The sequence below is a fragment of the Melopsittacus undulatus genome, chromosome 15 (assembly GCF_012275295.1).
Source record: "Melopsittacus undulatus isolate bMelUnd1 chromosome 15, bMelUnd1.mat.Z, whole genome shotgun sequence".
NCBI lineage: Eukaryota > Metazoa > Chordata > Aves > Psittaciformes > Psittaculidae > Melopsittacus > Melopsittacus undulatus.
The window spans coordinates 2,466,800-2,489,338 of NC_047541.1; the positions used below are offsets into that span (position 1 = coordinate 2,466,800).

The 22,539-nt window shown below is 45.6% G+C and overlaps 1 protein-coding gene across 2 annotated transcripts in view; it reads right to left on the reverse strand.

The window, feature by feature from the left end:
* Window positions 1–22,539, reverse strand: part of FLI1 (Fli-1 proto-oncogene, ETS transcription factor) — a 75,652-nt gene that overhangs the window by 15,585 nt on the left and 37,528 nt on the right. For both annotated transcript variants that reach the window (XM_034069584.1, XM_005142751.3), the window contains exons 2-5: window positions 18,447–18,658; window positions 11,433–11,587; window positions 7,876–8,079; window positions 1,573–1,641 (exon numbers count right to left, since the gene is read on the reverse strand). In XM_034069584.1, the coding sequence (XP_033925475.1) occupies window positions 1,573–1,641; window positions 7,876–8,079; window positions 11,433–11,587; window positions 18,447–18,658 (640 nt within the window). The remainder of the gene's footprint in view (window positions 1–1,572; window positions 1,642–7,875; window positions 8,080–11,432; window positions 11,588–18,446; window positions 18,659–22,539) is intronic.

Below are 22,539 nucleotides of genomic sequence, written 5' to 3' on the forward strand. Positions count from 1 at the left end.
AGCTTCTTCCCTTTATTTTTAGCAAGCACCTGGCCTGAAACAGAAAGAGCACAGTCTTGGATGTGTCTGTGTCTGTTTGGGGGGGAAACTGGGGAGGAACACGTGCATGTGTGTCTGCTCTATTCAAATAGAAGCAAGCCTAGCTTTTAGTAGTTTTAAATAGATGACTCTTAGCGTCAAAGGAGTCAGGCACAGAAAAGCCTGAACAGCTTTGTCTCTGTAATGTACCATGTTTTATCAACTAATGCCTGTCTCGTGAAGAGAGAATAGCATGCCACAGAACAGACAGCTCAAGTGGATGGTTACATGCTGCACAAAAGAAGCTGCTCTGAAAACCAGTGCTGATGTTGTGCCCAGAGTCCAAAACAGATGTTGGAGATGGAACACAGCATGGTGCAATGAGAAAGAAGTACTGGCTCTCTCCAGCTAATTCAAGAAAAGACTTTCTGCCTTTCCCCACTATTTGAAATGCAAACTTGTGGCTCATCAATGAAGCCACGTTCTGGAAAGCATAGAAACGTTTATATATGAGACGAGGAAGCTGCCTCGGCACAAGAGCAGACTGCTTCTAGGTCACTTATCTCATATGGCAGCCCTGGGATTTCACACTTGTCCCGGAAGCTTCTCAAATGGAGGAGCTGAACACAGTTTAGTGAATGAAGCCAATGTTCCTGCAGTTAGCCAAAGGGCAAGGAAGACCAAAACTCAAGGCTTCTAGTCCTACACAGTATGTTACAGAACACAGGACTTGATTCTTGGTCTTTAACAGCCTATTTGGCCTTAAGCAATTCAACAGTCCAACTGTAACTTAGTGTCTTATGTAGGTAGTTGACGTGAATCATGCCCCTCACACCAGCTCTCATAATTTTAGCATGACTGAGAATCCAGTTGTTCATTAAAAGTAAGGACAAAGACTGTAGGTGCAGAGGAAAACCTGGAAAACCTGACTGCAGGATACACAAATAGGCAAGTGGGTAAAACCTTCAGGGTTTCTCAGCTCTATCTACAGGATCAGAACTTCTAATAGGGTAAAAAATTGGGGTTATTTGAAAAAGAAAACCCAAATGTTCCAAAATGAAAGTGTCAGAAAGATACATTTTAGTCTTCCTTGCTGCTGGAAACTGGCTGGCAGGTTCATGAATGGGTTTTGGAAGACCAAAGTAGCCTTTACTTTATAATGGAATTTAGCATGAGAAAATTGTATCCTTTCCACTATGAACTTACTCAGAGAAAAACAGTGTCTCAGCCCTTGCTGTATACCTGACATCTGAAACTGCTTCACATAAAGAACAGAAAATATGCTGTCAGCTCATCAACTCAATAATACACATGTGAAAAGAACAGAACAACAGTTTATGCCATGATATTTTTGCCAGGAACAAGCAGGGATGTGATTTTCAGCATGGATGATGCTTCATGTTGTGAATTACTCTATTTTAACCATTCTCTGCATGCGTAGCAGATCAGAACACTTTCATGCCAAGGAGATGATATAAAAAGCCGAGTTTTAAGCCAGTCAAAACCACTGTGAGAGCACAGGAAGTCGGGACATTGATATTCAAAAAGACTGACCTTCTTTGGTGGCAAGACGTGAGGAAGCATCTGTGTGGGATGGAGTATTGTAGACCAGCAGTGAGCTACCTGTAATGAAAAGAAAAGGAGTTACTGCAGTCTGAATGCACTCTGTCAGCAGAGAACCCTGCAGGCAGGTAGGAAGTGCTATCACTAGGATCTAAAGACCAAGTTTTTCAGACAATTAGGCATGATGGATATGAAACTCCTTTAAAAGCTTTCAGGCTGTAATGTCACACAAGTGCTACTGCTTCTCCATTTGCAAAACAAAAGACATTTCCTTCCATCATTGACTATCTTGATGTCTTCTGTTGAAAACTGCTATAGAAAGGTGAGGTTGTACAGTACATTTATACAGGTACAATACCTATCACAGCAGAGCCTCTACAAATTACTATGGCACAGATTGTGTTATAGGATAAGGAAGAAGCTTTTCTCTCTCTAGCTGTGATAGAGGATTTTCCTGTTTGAGGAACAGGCAGGAGAAGTGACATGAATTGCACTGTCAGGATCTGAACATTTTTAGGGTGTCACATGCTTGGGTTTGGGCCAACAGCTGCAAACCCATCACTGCTACCCCAGCATGTCCCATGCCTTGTGCAATCTGAAAGCAGCTTTCTTGGTTCAGAGTGCTCTTTCCATCCAGCCCCACTTGAAACAAAACTATCCAAGAGGAGCACAAACAAGAACCCATTGGAAGGTCTTTGTTTTGCACTGTCTATCGTGAAAGTGTTCCTTTCTCTGCATTTTCCTTCGGTTCTCCTTCAAACGCTTTGGGACATGGAGGAAGAGGCCCCGTGAGCTCTTGGAAGCCAGCGTGTAATACACATTTCATGGTTGTCTAATTATATGTGCTTACCCTACATAATCTTCTAGGCTCACCTTTCCTGCAGCTCTTTGGAATAGTTTCTGCTGTGTCAGGTAGTGATGTTCCTAACAGGGCTGAGATCCTTCTTTGTGGGGAGTGGTGCTGTGAACCGGAGCAGGGTACTGCTCTTGCTATGGATTAGTATGAGAGAAGTACTTTTACAGACACTTTCTGCTATTCATACCTACATGGCCTTCTACTCAGTGAGATTCTCTCCCATTTAAGGTATTCGGTCCTAAGCCACAAAGAGCAAACAGGATAGATACTATATAGTGCTGTGCTGCCCCTGAGCATCCCCAGATTCTTTGGCAGGGCTAAGAATACCTCTTTTGCAGGTACTGTAACACTGATTAGGATCCTGTGACTGAGCTGTGCAGTCTCCACATTCCTCTAATCCAAATGATCCCAAATAAAACTGACCTCACTTGCCCCTTAGTAGTATTCACAGTATGTGATGTGAGAGCTGAGGATTAGGCAGTTCACTGCCAGAAGTAATAGCCAATTGCAGGTGCTGGATCTTACTGGCCTTGTGTTCCTATGGATTTACTTTCCTCCCCAAATGCAAACAAAGCCAAAGACGTGTGCAAGCCACCATGTACACAGAGGTAGAAGGTGTTGGAAAACAAAGCCCACTCACTAGAGGATGGATGCTACCAGATGCTGCAGGACAGGGGATGTTTCAAAACAGCAGGATGGACAACATGGTAAACTGGGAGGTAAAGAGTTCAAAGGGATCCCAAGGGTACCTTTAGCTGTGAAAGCTGCAGACAGCCAAAGGGATTGTCTTAAATAATTAGAGAGACTGGCTGGGCTTTTGCTGCTATGGGGGGGAATTAAAACAGCTTTGTCCACCTAACTCAGGTTTTCATCAGATGGTTTCTGGCTTTGTCATTTCTTGAGTATCTGTGGGGAACTCCTGTCCACTCCTCCTTTTCAGGTTATTTGAAGCAGATCCTGAGCACAAGCCCAGCCTGGCTTGACCCTGCCAGACAGGGAAGTGCTGGGGAATTCAGAAACAGGGTTTTCTATGACTAAATAGGCTGCAAATGCCTGGTTGAGGAGGTGGGGGTGGGGTGATGAATAGCACTGAACAAGCCGGTAGGATCAACCTATAGCTACTTTACACTAAGAAAATGCAGCCCAGGCCACTGGAAAGGGACGGCGCCTCCCCCAGTTTAATTGCTCAGAGTTCTCACCTTTGCCCGGCAGTCTGAGGTTTCTGGTGGGAACACCACAGAAAAGGAAATGTGTTTCCTATTAAGGGTTTTCAGTGAAGGAGGAAAAGAGAGAAAGCCAGAGACAGGGATCAGGCAGAGAGAGGCCGACAGACAGACAGACAGACAGAGGCCAGGCTGCTCCCTCCCTTACTCGCTGGGCAGAACTATGGTGTGGTGAAGTTTCGGTTGCTTCTTCTTCCCCCTACCCCTCACTGGGTCAGTGCCACCTCAGAGTAAATCAGCTCCTTCTGGAAACACCAGTACTATTAATAAAGCACAGGGCTATTCTCCTATAATTAATATCAAACATATTACACTTTATGGTGTCCCCCCCACCATTCCCTTTCTCCTTTTCTTTCCTTTGCATTAATCAAAGAGGAAGATGGAAAAGGACTGAAAAATGGAGCTGAAGAGTTTTTTCCCCCACAAAGTCTTCCTTTGCACAAGGCAGCTCATCCTCCCAAGACCCAGGAACATCCCAAAGTCTATTTAATCTGGAGGTCTTTTTTTAGCCTCACCTTCTGAAGGTCATGTGGCTTTCCCTCCCCATCGTCTGGTACAATCAGGGTCTGCTGCATTTAGCAGTATAGTTTTGTTTGGCATTAATATATGGCTTGAAACCACAAAGCAGTTTTCTGCCTCTCGCCACAGTCTCATTCTTTCCCCTTCAGGCTCTTTTCGTTTGTACACACCACACACAAGTGACACCCCCCCTATCTCTAGAAAGGAAAAGGACAGGAGGTGACAGTTCAGGCTTCTTGTGATGTTCATCCCAAACATAGCATGAAAACATTCAGATCTCCCTTCCCACTGCTGGCTGGAGAGGATTCACCAGGCAGACTGTGTTTGAAAGAGATACCAGCACAGCAGTCAGTCTGAGGGGGATGGATGAGAAGGAAAAGGCAAGGCATGGCTTCACGGCTGGAAGAAGCACTTCAAGATAATGGTTTAGGCGGATGGACAGTAAGTTCCCTTAAGAAAACCAATGGGGAGTCTTTTGAGAGCCTCCAAAGGATAGAGCATGCTGCAGAACTGGGTTCTGCACGTTTGAAATCTACACAGCAGAGACGTCTGTATTCCTGACTGCTTCAACAGGTCACGGAAACAGGAAACAACTGCATGATTCTGATCCAGACCTGAGTTTTGCTTGAAGACTAAAGGTGTCATGATATGAGTTTGGTTTAGTATTGACAGTATTAAACAGCTCACCTGAACCTTCTATTGCCAAACCTAAGATTGGGCTTTTGTTGAGCTCCTGCGTATGTTCCTGGTGTAGTTGTTCAGTCTGGACTCAGATGTGCCTAAATAATGTACTTCATGGGCAGTCTTAAGAATGATTTCACCCTGATCAGGAGTGTAAAATGTTGAAAACCTTCCGAGGAAGCTGATTTTCAGGGGGTCTCTCCTTGCCTGGTTAGCCAACAGGCTTGGAAAGTTCAGAGCAGGTTTGTTACTTGGAACACCAGCACCAAAGCTGAGGATTCACTAGTCATCACATCTCCATCTTAACATCCTGTGGGGATGAACACCTTTCAAGAGAGAGACTGGGCAGAAGGAATCCAGCCTATAGATCTGCAGCTCCCCAGAGTTCTGTGTTCTGCTGCCATGATGTGCTCTCCACCCTAAGCAGGAGCAGAGCTGGATGTCTCCGAAACAACCTTCCAGAAGGGAAACAAAAAGCCCATCTCCCCATGGCACTGAGCTCAGAGGCTCAGCACTAAACATCCGCTGGAAATCAGTCTGGAAAAACAATAAGCTCCTTTCGGAGGCGTTACTCCATGAGGGAGTTAACCAGCAATCCAGAAACCAGACTGTCATTAAGGCAGCACTGGGAACAGCTGCATGGAAAGGAATGCTCTTCAGAGGCTGCCCGACCTCCACTCAGACAGGAGCTTGCTTTAATAGCGACAGCGCTCGCATGACGTCTGACAGCAGCCCAAGGGGCTGAGCGGGGAGAAATTTATAATCATCAAAGCTGGGGATGGGCCAGGGTTGAATTCCCCTTTCATATGCATCCATGTAAAACTGGAATAACTGATTAGTCTGAGGCCAGCAAAGCTGCTCAGGTTTTGCACTAGCTTCATAGCATAGAAATGATAGTTTGTAGGCATTGCCCTGCCAGAACACTGTATTTTTCTGACTATTGTTCAACATGCATTGCAGCAGTGCTTAAATGTTGTGACTGCATTAGGGCTCCGTGGTTCTGGCTCTTGAGAAGCATGAGACGCAATCCCTGTCCCATAGATTGGACCAACAAGAAGGTAGGATCACCATCTCCATTCTACAGAAAGAAAGCACAGAGGAACTGAGGCAAAGGTTTCTTCCTCCTAATGTCAGGCATGTAAAGGCAATGTGTGAACGAAGGGACCAGCATCCTGAATTTCTGTGTGCACTGTTGCTTCTTTTCTATGAAAGAAAAGAGATCAGTGTAACCAGACTCCTAACTTAGGGACTTGAGGTATCTAAAGGTAGGTAGGATCAATCAGGAATTTGCTCCTGAACAAATAGAGAGCAGGAGATGGTAAAGGTGGCAAATGAATTGAGGTCTGCAGGCTTGTTATGCTATGAGATTGAGCATTTCATTCCTGATACTCTCTTTGAACACCTCAAGCAATGGAATATCCAACACTTACATCCAGATTATCTCTGGAGATGCTGTCTGGAGCTAAAGCAGCAGAAGAATTCAACTCTTCTGCCAACCTTTTCAAGTTCAGTCTGGTTCTTTGATTCAAAACCCATACAACTCCTCCTTCATCTCTGTCAATGCTCAAGTCTTATCAATAAGACAATTCAAGTGTCTCACTTGAGGATTTATCTTGTGGGAATTGAACAACCTTTCCGATTACAAAGCATCTGATTTGCCCAGCCAAAGTCAGTAGGTTTGGCCAAAGCAGTGCTGGCTTTGAGAACTGCCTTGTCATTTCCCACAGAAGCGTGTAATTCTGGATGCAAACCCTAGTTAAAAGGTTGTATCTGCAGTCATCTCGAAGAGTTCTGTGAACACTTTGCTGATGAAACAGGATGAAACAGGCAAATCATTCTGGAGGGGAAATGATTTCTTGGTGAAGTCGCAAGGGACAGAAGCTGTTCACATCCAACCATTGGGTTATTTGTTGTGAATCATTTCCTTGGCTCGACTCCTCCAAGAAAATAAAGGTGGGGCTTCCAGAGGCACCGGTCTGTGATCTAACTCCTGTCCCACTGTCATCTGCAAAACTCCCACTGATTTTAGCACAGGCAGTGCTGAAGAGCTTTGAAGAAACACCCTAAATATATGCTGCCTCTCTGCTGTATTGCACTGGCCAGATGGAGACATCTTCAGCTGCTTTTACATCACAATTTGATTGCTCAGTGGAGAAAAGAGACTTTTTCCTTTCCCTCCCTGCCCTCCTACCTTCCTTTATGGCACTTTGTCCTGATTTTTCAGTCCTCAAGTAATTATACTCCTACAAAAGCTGCTTCACTTCAAAAAATGTTGAAGGATGAGGGATTTAGGTCTAATTCTCTGGCCTCATCATAACACAATCATCCCTAGCACACCTTAATGAAGAAGGGCAATGCTTTTACCTCCATTTTATAGATGAAGTGGTGACAGCTCACAGCTTCTCAGGGGCTTAATACAGCATACTCTGGGATGGGGCAGAGAGTAGCAATAAGGAGGTTCAGCAAAACTTGTTCTTTGAGTACTAGGCAGTTTGCACAACGTCTGCTTCAGCACACTTACATTTAGGGAATCACTCCTGTCTTTTTACCTCTTTTCAATAGATTTGGGGCTCCAGGAGCACAGAAAATCCCCAACTCCAGCCAGTTGTGGGTCCTGTTTTGAAGCAGTATTTCCCCTTAGGGGAAAGTGCAGAGCCCTCCAACTGCAAAGCTATGGGATAATTTGCCTGTGACACATCAGTTAACGTTTGGTTTAATCTCCAAAGCAAATCTATGTGTTTTTATCATACAGCTACAGATGTAAGACTATCTAATCTTGAGTCCTGCTCAGTTCTTCACCTCCTTGATAGCACCAGTAACTCCATCTAAGTTAAAATTAGCTTTCCAACCCACTTTTTATTTCTCCCTTCCTTGTTTGCTCTCTCTGCTTCCCTTTCTCTGTTCTTTCCTCCTCACCTTTCCTGCTATTTATCCTGCAGGAAGACCTCTAGGAGTTTATTACTCAGCTTCTCAGTGTGTCGTGCTAGGGCTGGGCTATGGCAAGGCAGTACTTACTTTCCCTGAGGTAACTGAGGTGAGACAACAGAACTTCTGTGTTGTAGAGGGAGGTGGTTCGGAGGAAGTCATCCTTGTTCATTTTGCAGAGCTCCTTGCCGTCCATATTCTGGAAGATGGTGGTGTCAATCTCCATTAGTCCATATTCCTTTATAGCCCATTCTAGCCACTGGCGCACGTGTTCCTGGGTCCATAGGGTGGGATCTGTCAGGAAAGTACAAAGGGTAGTAATGCTATATGTAAGCCTTAGCACTCACTGTAGCCCTGTCAAGGCGTTAAGCATTGTTTCCACAACCAAATGTATTTAATGTACAGATTCCAATGCATTTCGCCAAGATGAGCAAGTACTGTGCTATAACAAGACTCAGGGCACATAAGCTAATCACACTGACCCTCTGGGTAAGTCCTTTTGATTGACTTCCACCTGCCTGAATCTTATGCCTAAGCTTGGGAGCAACATAAGTGACATTTGACAGTGACTTTTCTCACTCTGGAGTAAAGCTTCCAAAAGCAAACTCATCCCTGTGAAGGGGTATGTCACAATGCTGGTTCTGCAATGCTATAGAATGACATCAGTGCTGTGTAAGTCACACCATCCTTCACAAGCACATTACAAAGTCCCAACAGATGGCATTTGAAAGTCTGAGGATGGTGGTATTTATGGTCAGCAAAGGGACTCTGAAAAAGGAAGAATATTATTGCTTAAACAGAGCAGCTTGCCATGTATCTCTGAGTCACAAATGTTCACCCTGCTGACAAGACAGGGTCCTACCTCTGCTAGCCATGGAAAACCTATTGGAGGGCAATGTGGATTTTATACTGTCTCATGCATCATTATCAACTGTCAGCAAAGCTCCAGCTGTGGAATCTTTATTGCTGGCAGTGACGTAAGAGAGAGATTGAACCGAACTGGAGTTTCAGCCCCCATGGTGATGGTTTGCTGCATCAGTGGTTAAAAAAAGAACTCACCCTTTGTGCTTTGCAAAGAGCATCGGATCAGAAAGTCCCAGCAAGAATTTGTGCCATGATACCATTTTACAGAGTCATTTGCAGAGCGTATCTGCACTTTCAGATGTTTCCTGTGCTGCTTCTCCCCATGGATCCCACCTCAAAACTTAAGCTGCCAACTCATGTTCTACTGCAACTGGAGAAGATTGCAAAGCCATGCTCCAGCTTTGGAGATGCATCTGTCCATCACATTCCTCTCACATAAACCTTCAACACCTCAGGTCCCGAGGCAGGTGAGAAAACAGAGCAGAAACACGTAGCTGGGAGGCTGTGCTCTGGGGAGGGACAAGAAATGCCTCTGCCACACACTTTATAGTGTATAAACCACATTGTATAGTGTATAAAACAGTTCCTTCACACAGGACTGTAAATTGCATGTGCTTGGGCTGCAGGGATCCCTAGACACAAAAGGTCAGGTAGTGGCTATACCTGGTGCATTCCTGGGCACCTGAGTTCTGGAATAACCACCTGAAATGGAGAAGCAAGACCAAGGAATACTGAAATTAGAACCCTGACATTTCCTCAGTGAACTGCTGGCAAACCTGGGCTGCTTAATGCTGCCTTCTAACCATGGCAGTTATAACCCCACACCTTTGCATTGGGAAAGAAAGATGGATTTCCTTCATGTTTTGGCAATAGCTAATTTGAATCCTGCTTTCGAAGCACTGGCACAAGGCTGCACATTTTACAATGCAAGTATTCAAGGGAGGATTCTTTTTTCACTTTTGTAATTGAAAGAGTTATTTGTCTTCAGTTCTGAAAAGAAAAAAACCACCAACTTTTGGATGGCAAAATGAATCTGTGGTCTCTCTTTAAACAAACACGTTTGAACTTCAGCTATTTGTTCAGCCTATTTATCACTGCAGAAGACACTGAATGGTCTCTGAAAAGCTGCCTTCTTGAAACATGGCTTAGAGTTCATTATTATTACTATTGCAAGCCTAATGTGACTTTATTCTTGCCTATCTTCACCCTAATGCGCTATAAATCTTTGCTCTGGATTATATTAAAATTTCCCAATGCCTTTCTTGAATGAATTTGGCCTCATATCCTGCAGCCAGAGATCTGGGATCATGCTTGTTATTGTCTTCCAAAGTCTGGTAAATCACTGCTATTTCACAAGTATCTCAAGGGTTTGATTTGTAGATGCTCACAGGGGGAGAAAAGGTCCTTTTCTTGCTTTCCTTAAAGGAAAAGGTTTTAAACCCTCTCTTCCACCGAGGGCACTAAAAGGAATTTCTCCTATTTCAACAACTAGGCTAAACTTTATCCCACCCTTGGTCTTTTCAAATATGCATAAATAGCATGCTGAAGGGTAGGATGTGAGTTCCCTCTTGAACATCTTTAATAACATAATGACCAGTTGGCATCAGCTAACACCTTTCTAGGCAATGTAAATGCTGAGAACACATCTCATATGTCACCAGCTTGGTTAGCCAGTCCCTCTAGGCAGATCCTAACAACAACTTAAATGCTACTTTGAGATTTGCTGTCAGTCTTTTATTGCCTTCCCTTCACTACATTCGGATCAAGCTTTTCCTTTTCATCCTAAATGGCAACCAAATGCTTGGGAATTGTCATCTGTTCATGGTCAAGCCATGATCAGAAAACAGAGCTAAATTCCACGAGTACATTTCTTTCTGCCAGCATCGGTTTGACTCAGCTACAACCCTTGGTGAAACCCTCACAACACTGGCTGAGAAAAGCTGCACCCCTTGAAAGCAGCGGATGTTTCGGTACAGAGCTTGGCTCATAGCATCTCCCTTACTGGAAAGTTCCCAGGCTAGCCTGAATCCATCTCTGCTGTTTATAACCTTTGCAGGGAAAAGACTCCCTATAGTTCCAGGCCCAGACTTCACCAGTTGCCTACCACAGCAGCTCTCATCCTCGACTATCCAAATGCATCAAGTGAATCCTGCCAATTGCAGAGAGCAGATGTGGATATTACACACAAACAGAGTGCTGCACAGGAATGTTGCTGTGGAACACGTTCTGGAAGGATAATGCAGTTCCTGTAAATACGTTCTTTCTGGTTTTCTACTTCTAACAAAAAAGAAAACAAAATAGCTCCTTTTGAATCAATGTGACATGAAAGTGCATCTGGATCCTGCAGAGCACCATGGGAGTTAGAATTTGAGTCTACTTCATGCTTATTCTTGCCTCTTTGATCACACTACACATGGCCCAGGAAGCAGATTCTCCTCTAACACATGACGAGAGTTGGATTTGGTTCAACACACAAAAACAACACTTCAGTCCAGAAAAAAAATGGGAAAAGAAGCAGCAGCAATCATCCATTTCTTACTGTGATTCAGTGCAGAACATATACTGGGACACAGGACATTCCCTGTCCCTGGCAGCATTCAAGGCCGGGTCGGACGGGGCTTGGAGCAACCTGCTCTAGTGGAAGGTGTCCCTGCCCGTGGCAGGGGTTGGGATTTGATGAGCTTAAAGGTCCCTTCCAAACCAAACCAGGCTGGGATTCTATCAGCTGGATATCAAAGACATTGCAAGGAAATATGGCACAAAGACTTTGATGTTGGTGGTACCTGCTGGGACAATGACTCTCCTCTCGTTGGTGGTCATGTTGGGAGGAGGCCCATTCTTCTCATCCATGTAGGTGCTGTAACTCATGGGGCTGGACTCTGTCCCTCCTCCGACGAGCTTGCTGCATTTATTCACGCTACAGTCTACGGGAGACTCCCTGAAATGTGAAAGGAAACAGATGACACATCATTATTGTGCCCCTTTCATCCCTGATGTAGCAGAAGGAGGTTTGGGTTATGGAAATGGCAGGTCTATCAGTTACATTCTTCATTCTTTATCACTCTTCATTCTTTATCACTCAGCTTCAGTTTAGCAACTGTTTAGATACAGCCTGATGCTGCTAGGAGCACTTGTTGGACCTTGATGCTTTTGCATTGTGTTTAAAACAGCCCTGCACACCTTCTTTCTGTGGAGTCTATCAAGTGACAGAAGGCTGTACTGCCCACCTCACCACACATGTGCAGAGCTAACCATATATAGAGATAAAGATACCCCCTCCCTTCGCTTTGTTAACAACCACACCAAAATGACAGGGTAGGCACAGGAGAATACAACCATATTAGCATGGTAACTCAAAAGAGTTGTATTTATACAGGGCTGAATCTTCTCTGTTCTGGGCAGTGAAACAGTCCCAGGCTTGTCTGATACTTGGATAGGAAATCCACACAGCTTAGGTGCCTTAGGCATGAGTCAGGGACTTCAGACCACAGAAACAGTGTACAAAAAAGGCTCTGGCCCCAGTTTTACTTCTGAGCTGATGGAGTGATGAGGAGGGAACATTTAACAACTCAGGTGGCACTGTGCTAAGACCTGGACTACACACAGCCCCTTGGCAAGCAGGAGGCTTTCTCTGTCCTGCTCTGGGAGAATTATGAGCCTCCAAACCACAGATAGGGAGCACAGATTTTGTTTTTCTCCAGCTGCAGTACTAAGTCATGCTTTTACTCTAGGGTCACTTAAAAGACCAGTCTACAGCCTGCCACATGCACACAGCATGTTAAGAATGTACCAGGGAAGAGCAGCATTATTGCCCTCACCTTTACTAAGTGAGCCCAGAGCCCAGATCCAGTGCAGTTGAGTCCACCTCTTTAATGGCACAGCCACCCCCCTTCTCTGCCAGCAGCAAAGTGGCTTGGGAGGAAAGCATTTGCTGAAGGGTAAGAACTACGACAGAGCACCAAATCCCACCCTCCGAGTGCAGCTGGCAAAGCCTCCACGTTTGGACACTAAACAAATTTGTTTCTTAATCTGAACTGGGGGGGTTGAGAGGGAGAAATTACTGAGATTCAGTTATCAGGGCTGGGAGATAAATGCTCCACCGAGATATTCTGAGCAGATGGTAATTTTTTCCTCATGTCTTACTGAGGGAATGTTGCTTGAAAATGGAAATAAGATGTATAACTTACACATGTTCGAATTTAAGGTTTTACTATTTCGCCTACTGTTTTTCCAGGCAGGGAACCAAAATCCGCCTTCAGAGAGGCAAACTGCTGAAGTTTTAATGTCCCCGTGGCAGCCAGAGGAGAGTCTGAGCAACTGCAGGGACACCAGGGTTTTCACAGGGAATGTGATCATTTCTAACCCTCTGCTCAAATACTTTGTGTCAGGTGTTAAATGCTGCCTGTACTGGCAAAGAAAAAGCCCTGGAGCAGCACAAAGGTTCTTATTCTTTACCTAGGTACAGCCTGTCCTGAGAAGACTCAGTGAAACAGCAAGAGCATCCATGCTTCGAGGTGTCAGACTGCTGGGCTCAGTGTGCCCAGGAGGTGACCAACCTCCTCACCTGGCCTGCCTGGAGACCAACTGTGACATCAAATGGTGTGGGCAGACCTCAACACACACATATAGCTCCGCATATGGGTTCCCACCTGCCTTTGGGATGAAGTTATCCCTCCTTCAGACACAACAATAAGGACTTGGCAGTGCCGGAGTAATGACCTGCTGCTGCCTAAGGTCCTTCTTTTGGGGGGTTCACTCTCAGCACCCTGCTCTATAGTTACATATCCCTGGAAAATAACCCTCACAGTTGAGATTTGCAATATTTAACACACACACACACACATACACCCTGAAATCCTACATTCAGCTCTGGGACCTATCAGAGGAAGTCCAGAGGAGGCCATAAAGATGCTCCGAGGGCTGGAGCAGCTCTGCTCTGGAGCCAGGCTGGGAGAGCTGGGCTGGGGCAGCCTGGACAAGAGAAGGCTCCTGAAGGGGAGACTTTAGAGCAGCTCCAGTGCCTAAAGGGGCTGCAGGAAACCTGGAGAGGGGCTTGGGACAAGGGCCGGTAGAGACAGGCCAAGGGGAATGGCTTTAACCTGCCCGAGGGGAGACTGAGCTGAGCTCTTAGGCAGAAGCTCTTCCCTGTGAGGGTGCTGAGGCACTGGCACAGGGTGCCCAGAGAAGCTGTGGCTGCCCCATCCCTGGCAGTGCTCAAGGCCAGGTTGAGTTTAAGATCCCTTCCAATCCAAACCATTCCATGATCATATAATACTTATTCCAAACTACAGGATATATCCAGACCCTCAGACAATGACATCTTCTAAAAAGCTTATCCGCCTATCATAGTTTCCAGTGGCTTGAAATGACACATAGGCAAAGCCCACAGGGATCTTGGTTGTCTCTGCTCTCTCTGCACATGACTGATAGAGAAGAGTCACAGAAATAACACCAACACTGTAAGATATCTCCTCAGTGGTTTTGTGATGGTTTTTCACCCTGCAGACTCCTGCCTTGGCAGTTAGGACCCTGCCAATCCTCTGCCTTGCCCTGTACATCTCAGCAGCCAAAATCAGACAAATAAGTATCAGAGATAGATCTGAAAAGAAGTTTTAGGGACTGAGGGGCCCTTAGCAAACCCTGATGTAAGAGAAGCCACTCTGATAATCATACAGGACATTAAATGTGCTCCAGGTACCAGATTAATCCTGGACTTTTCACAGGTACTTCAGTTTTTCAAGTGGCTGCACATGCTGGACTTGCTCAGGTTGTGGGCAGAAAACACTGTAGAGCTACTAAGATAAATGGATATAAGCTGCTTTCACAAGATCTCCTAAATACATTCACTGTGGCAGTGATAGAGTCCAAGGAATATGAAGCAGGACTCATTCCTACTGTCCTTCCAAAGCCTCCATAGCAGCAGTTCCAGGAGCAGTCTCTGGGGATGCCAAGAGCTTGGTGTTTTGAGAGAGTTTATGCTAGACTGGCCAAAACGGACAAGCAGCTAGCCTGGCACTGACTAATAAATCCTGTGTGAAGCTGCAGCCTCCTTCCAAATACCTGGAAAGAAAACACTATCCTAGACAGCGCCTCTGTCTAGGAATCACCTTTAGCTTGCATTCAAAAGAGCAACAGAAGGGATTACAGTGATTTCTGAACCGGACTAAGCTGCAGTCAGTGGGATGTTTCCCCTTGCTCTCTATCCCTTTCTTCCTATCCTTTCATCCCTCCTGCCTTTCCATCTTATATTGTTTTTAAGCCCCCACTTTCTGGTCATTTGGTCACCTCAGCTTTAATCTTTACCCTTGAAATTCGATTTCAATGTCAGAGGTTTGTTCAGTGAAGGAAGGCACAGACATACTGTGATTCTGCCTGTGGTGCCATCTTATAGGCAGGGAGCAGAGCTATCAGGGTAGAACCAGAGCTCATGGAAGCGTGCATCTAACCACGCTTTAACCTGCCTCTCATCCCACTCTCAGGAATGCCTCAAGGGGAGGCTCACACTGAGAAACACTAAGTCTGCAGAAGGAAGGGACAGCTCTGACAAGGATGGGAAAAGACACAGAGGTCAAGTCAAGCTGCATGAGGAAAGCCCAGAGGCTCAGTCACATCTAAAGGAATAGTGGTTATCACATGCAGGTAAATGCAAACAGGCTGTTGGGGACTGGAACAACCCAGAGGATCCCACTAGAGGGCCCACACGCTGCTTAAAGGAGATTTTTATTATAGGCATCATAGACGGTCCCTTTGTTCTGTTTTGAGCACATTATTGGGGCATAAAAAGCGTTCTGACATCCCTGAACCTCAGAATTGTTTTAATGCTCTGAAGCAAGAGAATGTCTCCAAAGCATCTGCGAACTTTAATCAGGGATTTTCTAAATATTCATTGGAATTTAACATGGGAAAGATTTTTTTGTTTTAAAAAATAGGAATTCTTGTATTTCTATCACAAAAGCATCTAGAGGGCCCAAGAGAAATCCAGGCCTAGTCTGTTGAGAACTGTACAATGCAGGAAACAGATCTTTCCCTGAATATGCTAGAAAACAAAGACACAAACCCAGTCAGGAATAAGGATTGCACACCATACTTCCAGTTCCTGAATGGATGCACAGAGAGATGGATGGTATCCCAATATCGTGCAGTAAACCCATGGAAAAGCTGGACTTCTACTTTTAGCCTGCTACAAATACAAGACCATTTCCCTTTCCCAATGCCAAAGGGGGTGAAAGAAGCATGAGGACTTTAATTTTTCCATGCTGGATTTTAACTGCCTTGTGTTTGGATCACTCCGAACCAATGCACCATTGGGTTTTGTTCTGAGCAACCAGCTGTCTCTAAAGGCAACAGCAGATTTTGAGGCCACACACTGCATCTACTGCTGAATCTTGTAATGACACACAAGTGTCATCTTCTGCCCTAAAACACAGACCCCTGCCACTGCCTGAACATCCCCTGTACACAGCTAGTATGCAGTTACCTGGGATATTCATTCCAACTTGGGAGTAAACCAGGAAAACCTGACATGGGATACAAAGCTGGTCAGGGTTTCCATGTTGTTTAGCCTGCAAAACAGGCTTGGAGAGGTTCTCCAAAGACTTTCCCCCACCTTTCTGAGGACCAAACCAACTCATCACACTATTACCTCCTGGCAGTCAGACCTGCTTCTGGTTGCTAAGAAGAGAATCTGGACACTGTCCCTTGCTTCCTTCACTGCCAGGTTTCCTACAGCTTTATCACTCCCTAGAGTACATAAACCACTCTTTCAACAAGCAGAAAATGCTTCAAGTACAGGTGAAACACAGAATAAAGGCTGCTCCCTCTAATGAGGCAGCTGGAACCCGCTGAGAGAGCGTGCTTGAAAAACAAGAGAGGAGAGGCAGAGAAAGAGGGAGGGGGAAGAGGTTTTGTTATTCACTCTGCACTTTGAGTTCATTTGTATTGAGGTTGGTGTTTGCCTCTCAGATGGTTTTACCAGGCAGCTGATGGGCCAAGGGACAAGCAACCAGAGTGGTCCAACCCCTAACAATGAACTGTGTTGGACAGGCAGGGAAAGGACAAAGTTTTAGCCATAAAGAGGAGAGGATGGATAAGTCAGATGAACATTCTCATTTCTTGGGTGGATTGGAGCTCTTGTGCTTAAATGGTATCAAAAGGCAAGAATTGAAGCTATTTTGGTGCTTGGTTCTGACATTCAAAACAGTCTTTTCTCCTTTTCTAACATGTTGAGAAGTTGTTACCCCTCTTTTAGAGAGACTTGGTTTCTGCCTAAGAATCTTGCAGTCTTGAGCAAGCCCAGGAAGAAGGATTTCCTTTCTGAAAACTTCCTTTTCTTTCTAAACACACTTCTGAAGGGCCTTTCTCCAAGGGCATCAGAGCACTTCCAGTTGTTAGTGGAGCAGCTGGTCAAAGTGGTATTATTTCCCTTTCATTCTGAGCAGATGAGGAAATCATAACACAAAGATCACAACAGGACTGCGTTATCCAGGGATGGTGCTTTTCTGGAAATAACTGATTTTCCCATGTTTCAGCCTCAATTCTAAGCTTGGAAACACTAGTGCAACAATCCATGTAGTTCTTATGAAGTAATCCTAAGGTACAACTAGGGCAAGATCAAATTCAGACTGCAAATGATCACCGCCAAAGACCAACTGCCACAAAGACCTTTATCTCATAGTAAAATCAGCATCTACTGTATACTTACTAGGAAGAAAAAACATGCTGCTGTTTGAAGTCTTTAACACCAGCATCTCGCTATAGAAGTCTGAAAGTGCAAGGCTGCTTTCTGTTTCAAACTCTGCACTTTGCTGGCTTCTCAGAAACCAGGAAAATAGGTTGTTGCAGAAGCCCTAAACTAAGCCTTACGCAGAAAAGCCCTCAATTGTTCAACTGTCCTTGTACAAATGTTAGAAGTTTGTGACTTCGAAGTTAAAATCAGATTTAAAAGTAAAAGGAACTCCAAAAGGTAAGGCTAAAAAAGACATTTCTGCACCCAAAATTTTGTCCAAGAAGGTGACATTTATTTCCAAGGCTTTGGACCTGTAAAAATGTTCTCAGAAGAGAGAATCTGAGCTGTGATAATAAAATGTTTTCAAGTCTTTGAGTTTATCATCAAACAGCAAAATGATCCATCTCCTTCAGCACTCAGTACAAATGATGGGAGGCAGACCTATGTCTTTGCCTGTAGATGATACGTCGTAACTGGCATCCCCTTGATGCTCAAATCTACTCCTGAACTCTTTGTTTCACCAGTGGTCAGACATATTCACATCGACACTGTGGGTATATGCCTTTTGTTTTGTTACACCTCATAAGCTGCCATGAAGGAGCTCAGTCTCCTCTTTTTTCCCTTCTCCATCACATAGCTCTCCAGTTTCCTATGGCTGCTTCTGCCCTGGTGGAGCACAAATCTAGTTTGAGATGCAATAAGGAGCGCCCTTTCACTAGCTTCACTCTGGAGCACTGCTGTGAATGCCACCTATTACTGCATGACTCCATCCTCAGGAGCTCCTTGAACCATGGCACATTTGTGGGATGCTGAATTAAGTGATGAAATGTGTAATTTACAGCAGTGTCTGCAGCATGAACTCCATCATGTCCCACTCTATGCAGCATTCATGGAAACTGGGAGGGCTGCATGATGCAGAACTGCAAGAGCAAGATCTGCAGGCCATTAGTGACATTCCCAGGGATATGGTCCTACACAAAGACTGGAGTGTTGATATGCAGGACAAGAGCACGAATGGATGACACCAGCTTTGCTTTTATGTAAGGTTCAGCAGATGTGGAAAGCTCCTTACCTCGATCCATTCATGTGGTCATACTCCCTTTTTACATTGACCCGGACGGGCTGATTAATCCACTCCTGCTGGGGAGGCAGAGGGTTGATTTTGTGCGGCTGGCCATAGTCAGGGTTCCCTGAGGCTGTCATGTCTGCCTTGGGGAGGTGAGTGGCAGCGCCGTACGTGGAGTCAAAGAGGGACTGGTCGTCGCTCACCACCGACAGAGCCTCCTGAGGAGAAAGAAGAACAAGTGCTCAGAGCCATGACTAAACCAGGAACTACACTCTTAGTCTCTCTTTGAGCTGGTGAGCACCTGCAAGGGCCCCACAGCTGCCCAGCGCTGTCTGAAATTGCCATCTGCCAGGATCGCGCATTGAATCAGATCCTTTGGGGTCCATTAAGCCCTATGCAAAACCAGTGGGCTGCTTTGTGAGCTGCTCTGGGTGGAGCAGGAGTTAAGGTTAACTTCTGCAAAGAAGGAAGGTGGCTGCTTGGTGGTGCACCATTCTCATTGCTTGCTGTAAGCAGCTCCATAGTTACCTGCCCACCTGCCCACGCTTGCTGGTCCAAAACCAACCAGATATGGGCAGCATGGAACAGTTCTGGAGTGTCACCTGAAGGTCTATACCTCTGCTTTCAAAGGGCTGTGTGTGGTGCTTATGTTTTGAGGTTATAGTGAAGGAGAAGCAGTCAGTGCAGGTCAGAGTTACGGGTGTTAGTGGTGGGGCAAAGAATGCATTACTTGACACTTCTTGTTTGTTTTGTGGGAAGTGTAGGACTGGTGAGTTACCAAACTGCGCATTGCTAGAAATGCTTAAAAACAGGAAATTGTTCCTCTTTTGGGTTTTGTTTTCTTCCCTGCAGAAATTCCAAATGCTAACAAAAAGTTTTGACTATCAATTTCCTCGTGTTGATGTGCTTGGGTTTTGTAAATGGAGCATGCCAGGCTCATAAAGGCTTTGGCACAGTCCTGCCTTATTCAAAGTGCATCTGACAAGGTCTGCATGTTCTTTATGGAGCTGAGTTAACCGCACATAACACAGCTGCCATCATGGCTGGTAAGCCAGAAACTGAGGGAGGAACCTCCCAAACTAAAAGCACACACGACTTTAATGTGAGCTAATGGAGCAGACCTCCAAAACAAAGGAAGCAACAGACTCACCTCCTCTGCAGACTGAGCCTTCAAAAGACCCCTACCACTGATGTGTGTGCAGTGGTGGGTTACCCGTGAACATCCCGACCCTGTCTTTGCTTTGAAAGCTGGTGTGCTGCTAAACCCTCAGTGCTCCAAGCTCACAAGACACAGCCCAAATCACAAGCTTTTAGAAACAATAACTGATTGCAAACTCTTTCATAAGCAGGGAGGGAAACAGAAAATCTTACAGCTCAGAACAGTGCAGCTGCTGGAATCCTTGGATTACATGAGAATCTAAGTGAGAATCAGATATTACCAGGCTCATGATATCATCACAGAAGATGTCAATAGCTGGAGCCTCTCCTGGGTAAACATGAGAATCCCTCTCAGCTTGAAATGAACCCACTTAGAAAGAGTCAGGTCGGTGCTCAGCATTCAGAAACATCCGCACTTTTCCAGCCCTGATCTCACATCACGTAACCAAACCAAATAAGCCTCCAATGTAAGTGGCCTGACTAATGTTGAATTCGGAGGAGCCCTCCGACATCTGTGCACATCCTGTTGAAGTTTGCTGTGAAACCTCTCACGCTGATGAGCAGAGATGGACACAGCCTTTACACAACTAAAAGGAGAGCTTCTACCCTACCGCCTAATGCTGTGGCTTACAAGGAGCACAGACCATGTTCACCCTTCTCCAGCAGCTTCTTCTGCTATAATGAGATTGAGCAAAGCGGTAGAAGGTGCTGGAAGAAGAATTTCCATGTGCATTGAGCCTCTATGATCACAGCCTTGTGTCAGAAACTCCTTAAAGAGGCTGAGACTATCTGCAGGCTACAGATTTGGCTGCATAGAAATGAACAAGAGCACAAGATCTTCTGGTGACAGCTCTGCCTTTCTTGCTGCTTCTCTGAGTGACTGAAGTCAGGATGTCAGGCAGGGGTTCCTAAATGACACATCTTCTGTAAGTCTCGCTTCCTCTCAGTACAAAAAAGGTGGGGTTCCCCACACTATGGCAGGAGGTGGAAGGTGAACCCCAAATACCCACAGTGCTGGACTGAGTTACGACTCTAGACCCAGTCTCAGCTGTGCCTCTTTCTGGTCAGAGGCAAGGAAGCCATGCACTGCAAATTCATGAGATAAAGTATTTATATGTTTGGGTTTGGAGATTTCCAGTCTAAAAATATACACAAAGATGGGGATTTTAGGGAAACAACACCTGGGACAACGATTTTTCTGCCTAAAGCCATATAATTCCCCCAAAAACCAAACTAACCCACTCCAAGGAGCAACCCTGGTCTAGGATCAACGATTAGTCCTGCATCCAAGTACAACTATCTTTAAATACACAAGCAAATACACACTTTTCTCTCATTACATCATATCTGATGGAGAAGTCTGCCTCCTCAGATAAGGATCTTCCTTGAAAGCCAGAGCTGTGATGCCCTCCCTATAGCAGCAACTGGTGCTAATGAGGATCATGGCAATCTCCCTGCCAGGCAGGGAGCATTTTGCTTCTTGAGTGCAGACTGCAGCCTGTGCCATCTTTAAGACCCTGTGGCACACAGGAGAAGCAATTCAGGGCACGCTCAAGTAGTTACTGAAGCAGGAATGGCTTGAACTAAACCCCTGAGTGAGTTATAGCCACAAAAGCTACAGACTGGAGGCTCTGGGGGAGCTGAGGGCACACAGAGCAGATCAGGCTGAGATAGTGGCTTGTAACACCTGCTTACAGCAGGGTCCTGCATACAAATAGCAAACAAGTAGTGCTGATTGCATGCAGGGGAAGTTGGGTGGCACAATGCCAGTCCCTGCTGCAATCAGCCTCTCTGCGGTGTGTACATGTAGGGCTCAAGAGAAAAACACAGGGGTGGCAGGCAGCACATAGCCTTGAGCTGGCAGGGTTGGAGTATGGGGACCACTCAGGTAAGGTCCCAGCAATGAGGACTACCTCTCTGGAGGAGGACAGGGTTGCCTGGCCCTGCAGACCCAGACAGGGACTGTGTACAACCTTCCTTGAAGTCACTATCTGCTTGGCTAGCATCAGCTTTGAGGGACTAGTCTGCTCAGGAAGTGGCTGGTTTTAGCTCTGGCTGAGGCAGAGATCAACAGTTAAACTGAATACCAGAGGGCAAAAATCTATTCCCTGGAATCTAGCAAGAGCTGTGTAGTCTTTGGTGACGGGCAACTGGGAAAACACATAGAGGTGTTAAAGGTGCTAACATAACCTAACCAGACAGGCCACAGCTCGCCAGGGTTCCCCCCGTGCTGTTGCCTCCTGGGCTGTGTCCTTGAGCTGGCCAGACTGAGTCTGAGACAGGGGTCTTGTGTGTATTATTCTGGCATATATGTTACATTATATTGCCTCTGGGAATAGGCTAGCTTCAGTTTTTCCAGGGTTTAATCACATTCCTGGCATAAATGTGGCAAGTCCCGTCTATGGCAGCTTGCAGCGCGGCAATAGGCAAGTTCAAGGCGCTGGGAAGCACAGCCCCAGGCTCTGCAGGGCAGGCACTGCTGAGCCACCACAAATGAAAGGCTCCCATTGCTGCGACACAGAAACAGCTCTCAAAGAGCTGGCACACACCTCTGGATCCCTTGGCCATGCAATGTGGCCATTATTAATAACAGTTTATAGTTGTAAGAGGTTGAATTTGCAGTTTTAACTTCTTTTACAGGAGCCATCCAGACCCAGGTGCCAGGTCTCAGTGCCACAGCAAGGTGAGGTACACTTTGATTGTGTCCCTGGGTGCTGCAAGAAAGCCAGTCTGTCCTGCTAGTCACATGGTGGAGAGGATTGACTGCCCACTGATGCTTCAAGCAAGTTATCCTGGTTCCATACTGTGGGATGGAGATGGCATGCAAGCTTTAGAGTAAGTTTTCACTTAGTTAATGAATTAAGTAGGACATTTGAGCCCATAAATGAACAGAATGGATCTGAGAAACAAACCCTAGGTAAAAACCAGGGGCAACTGTGCA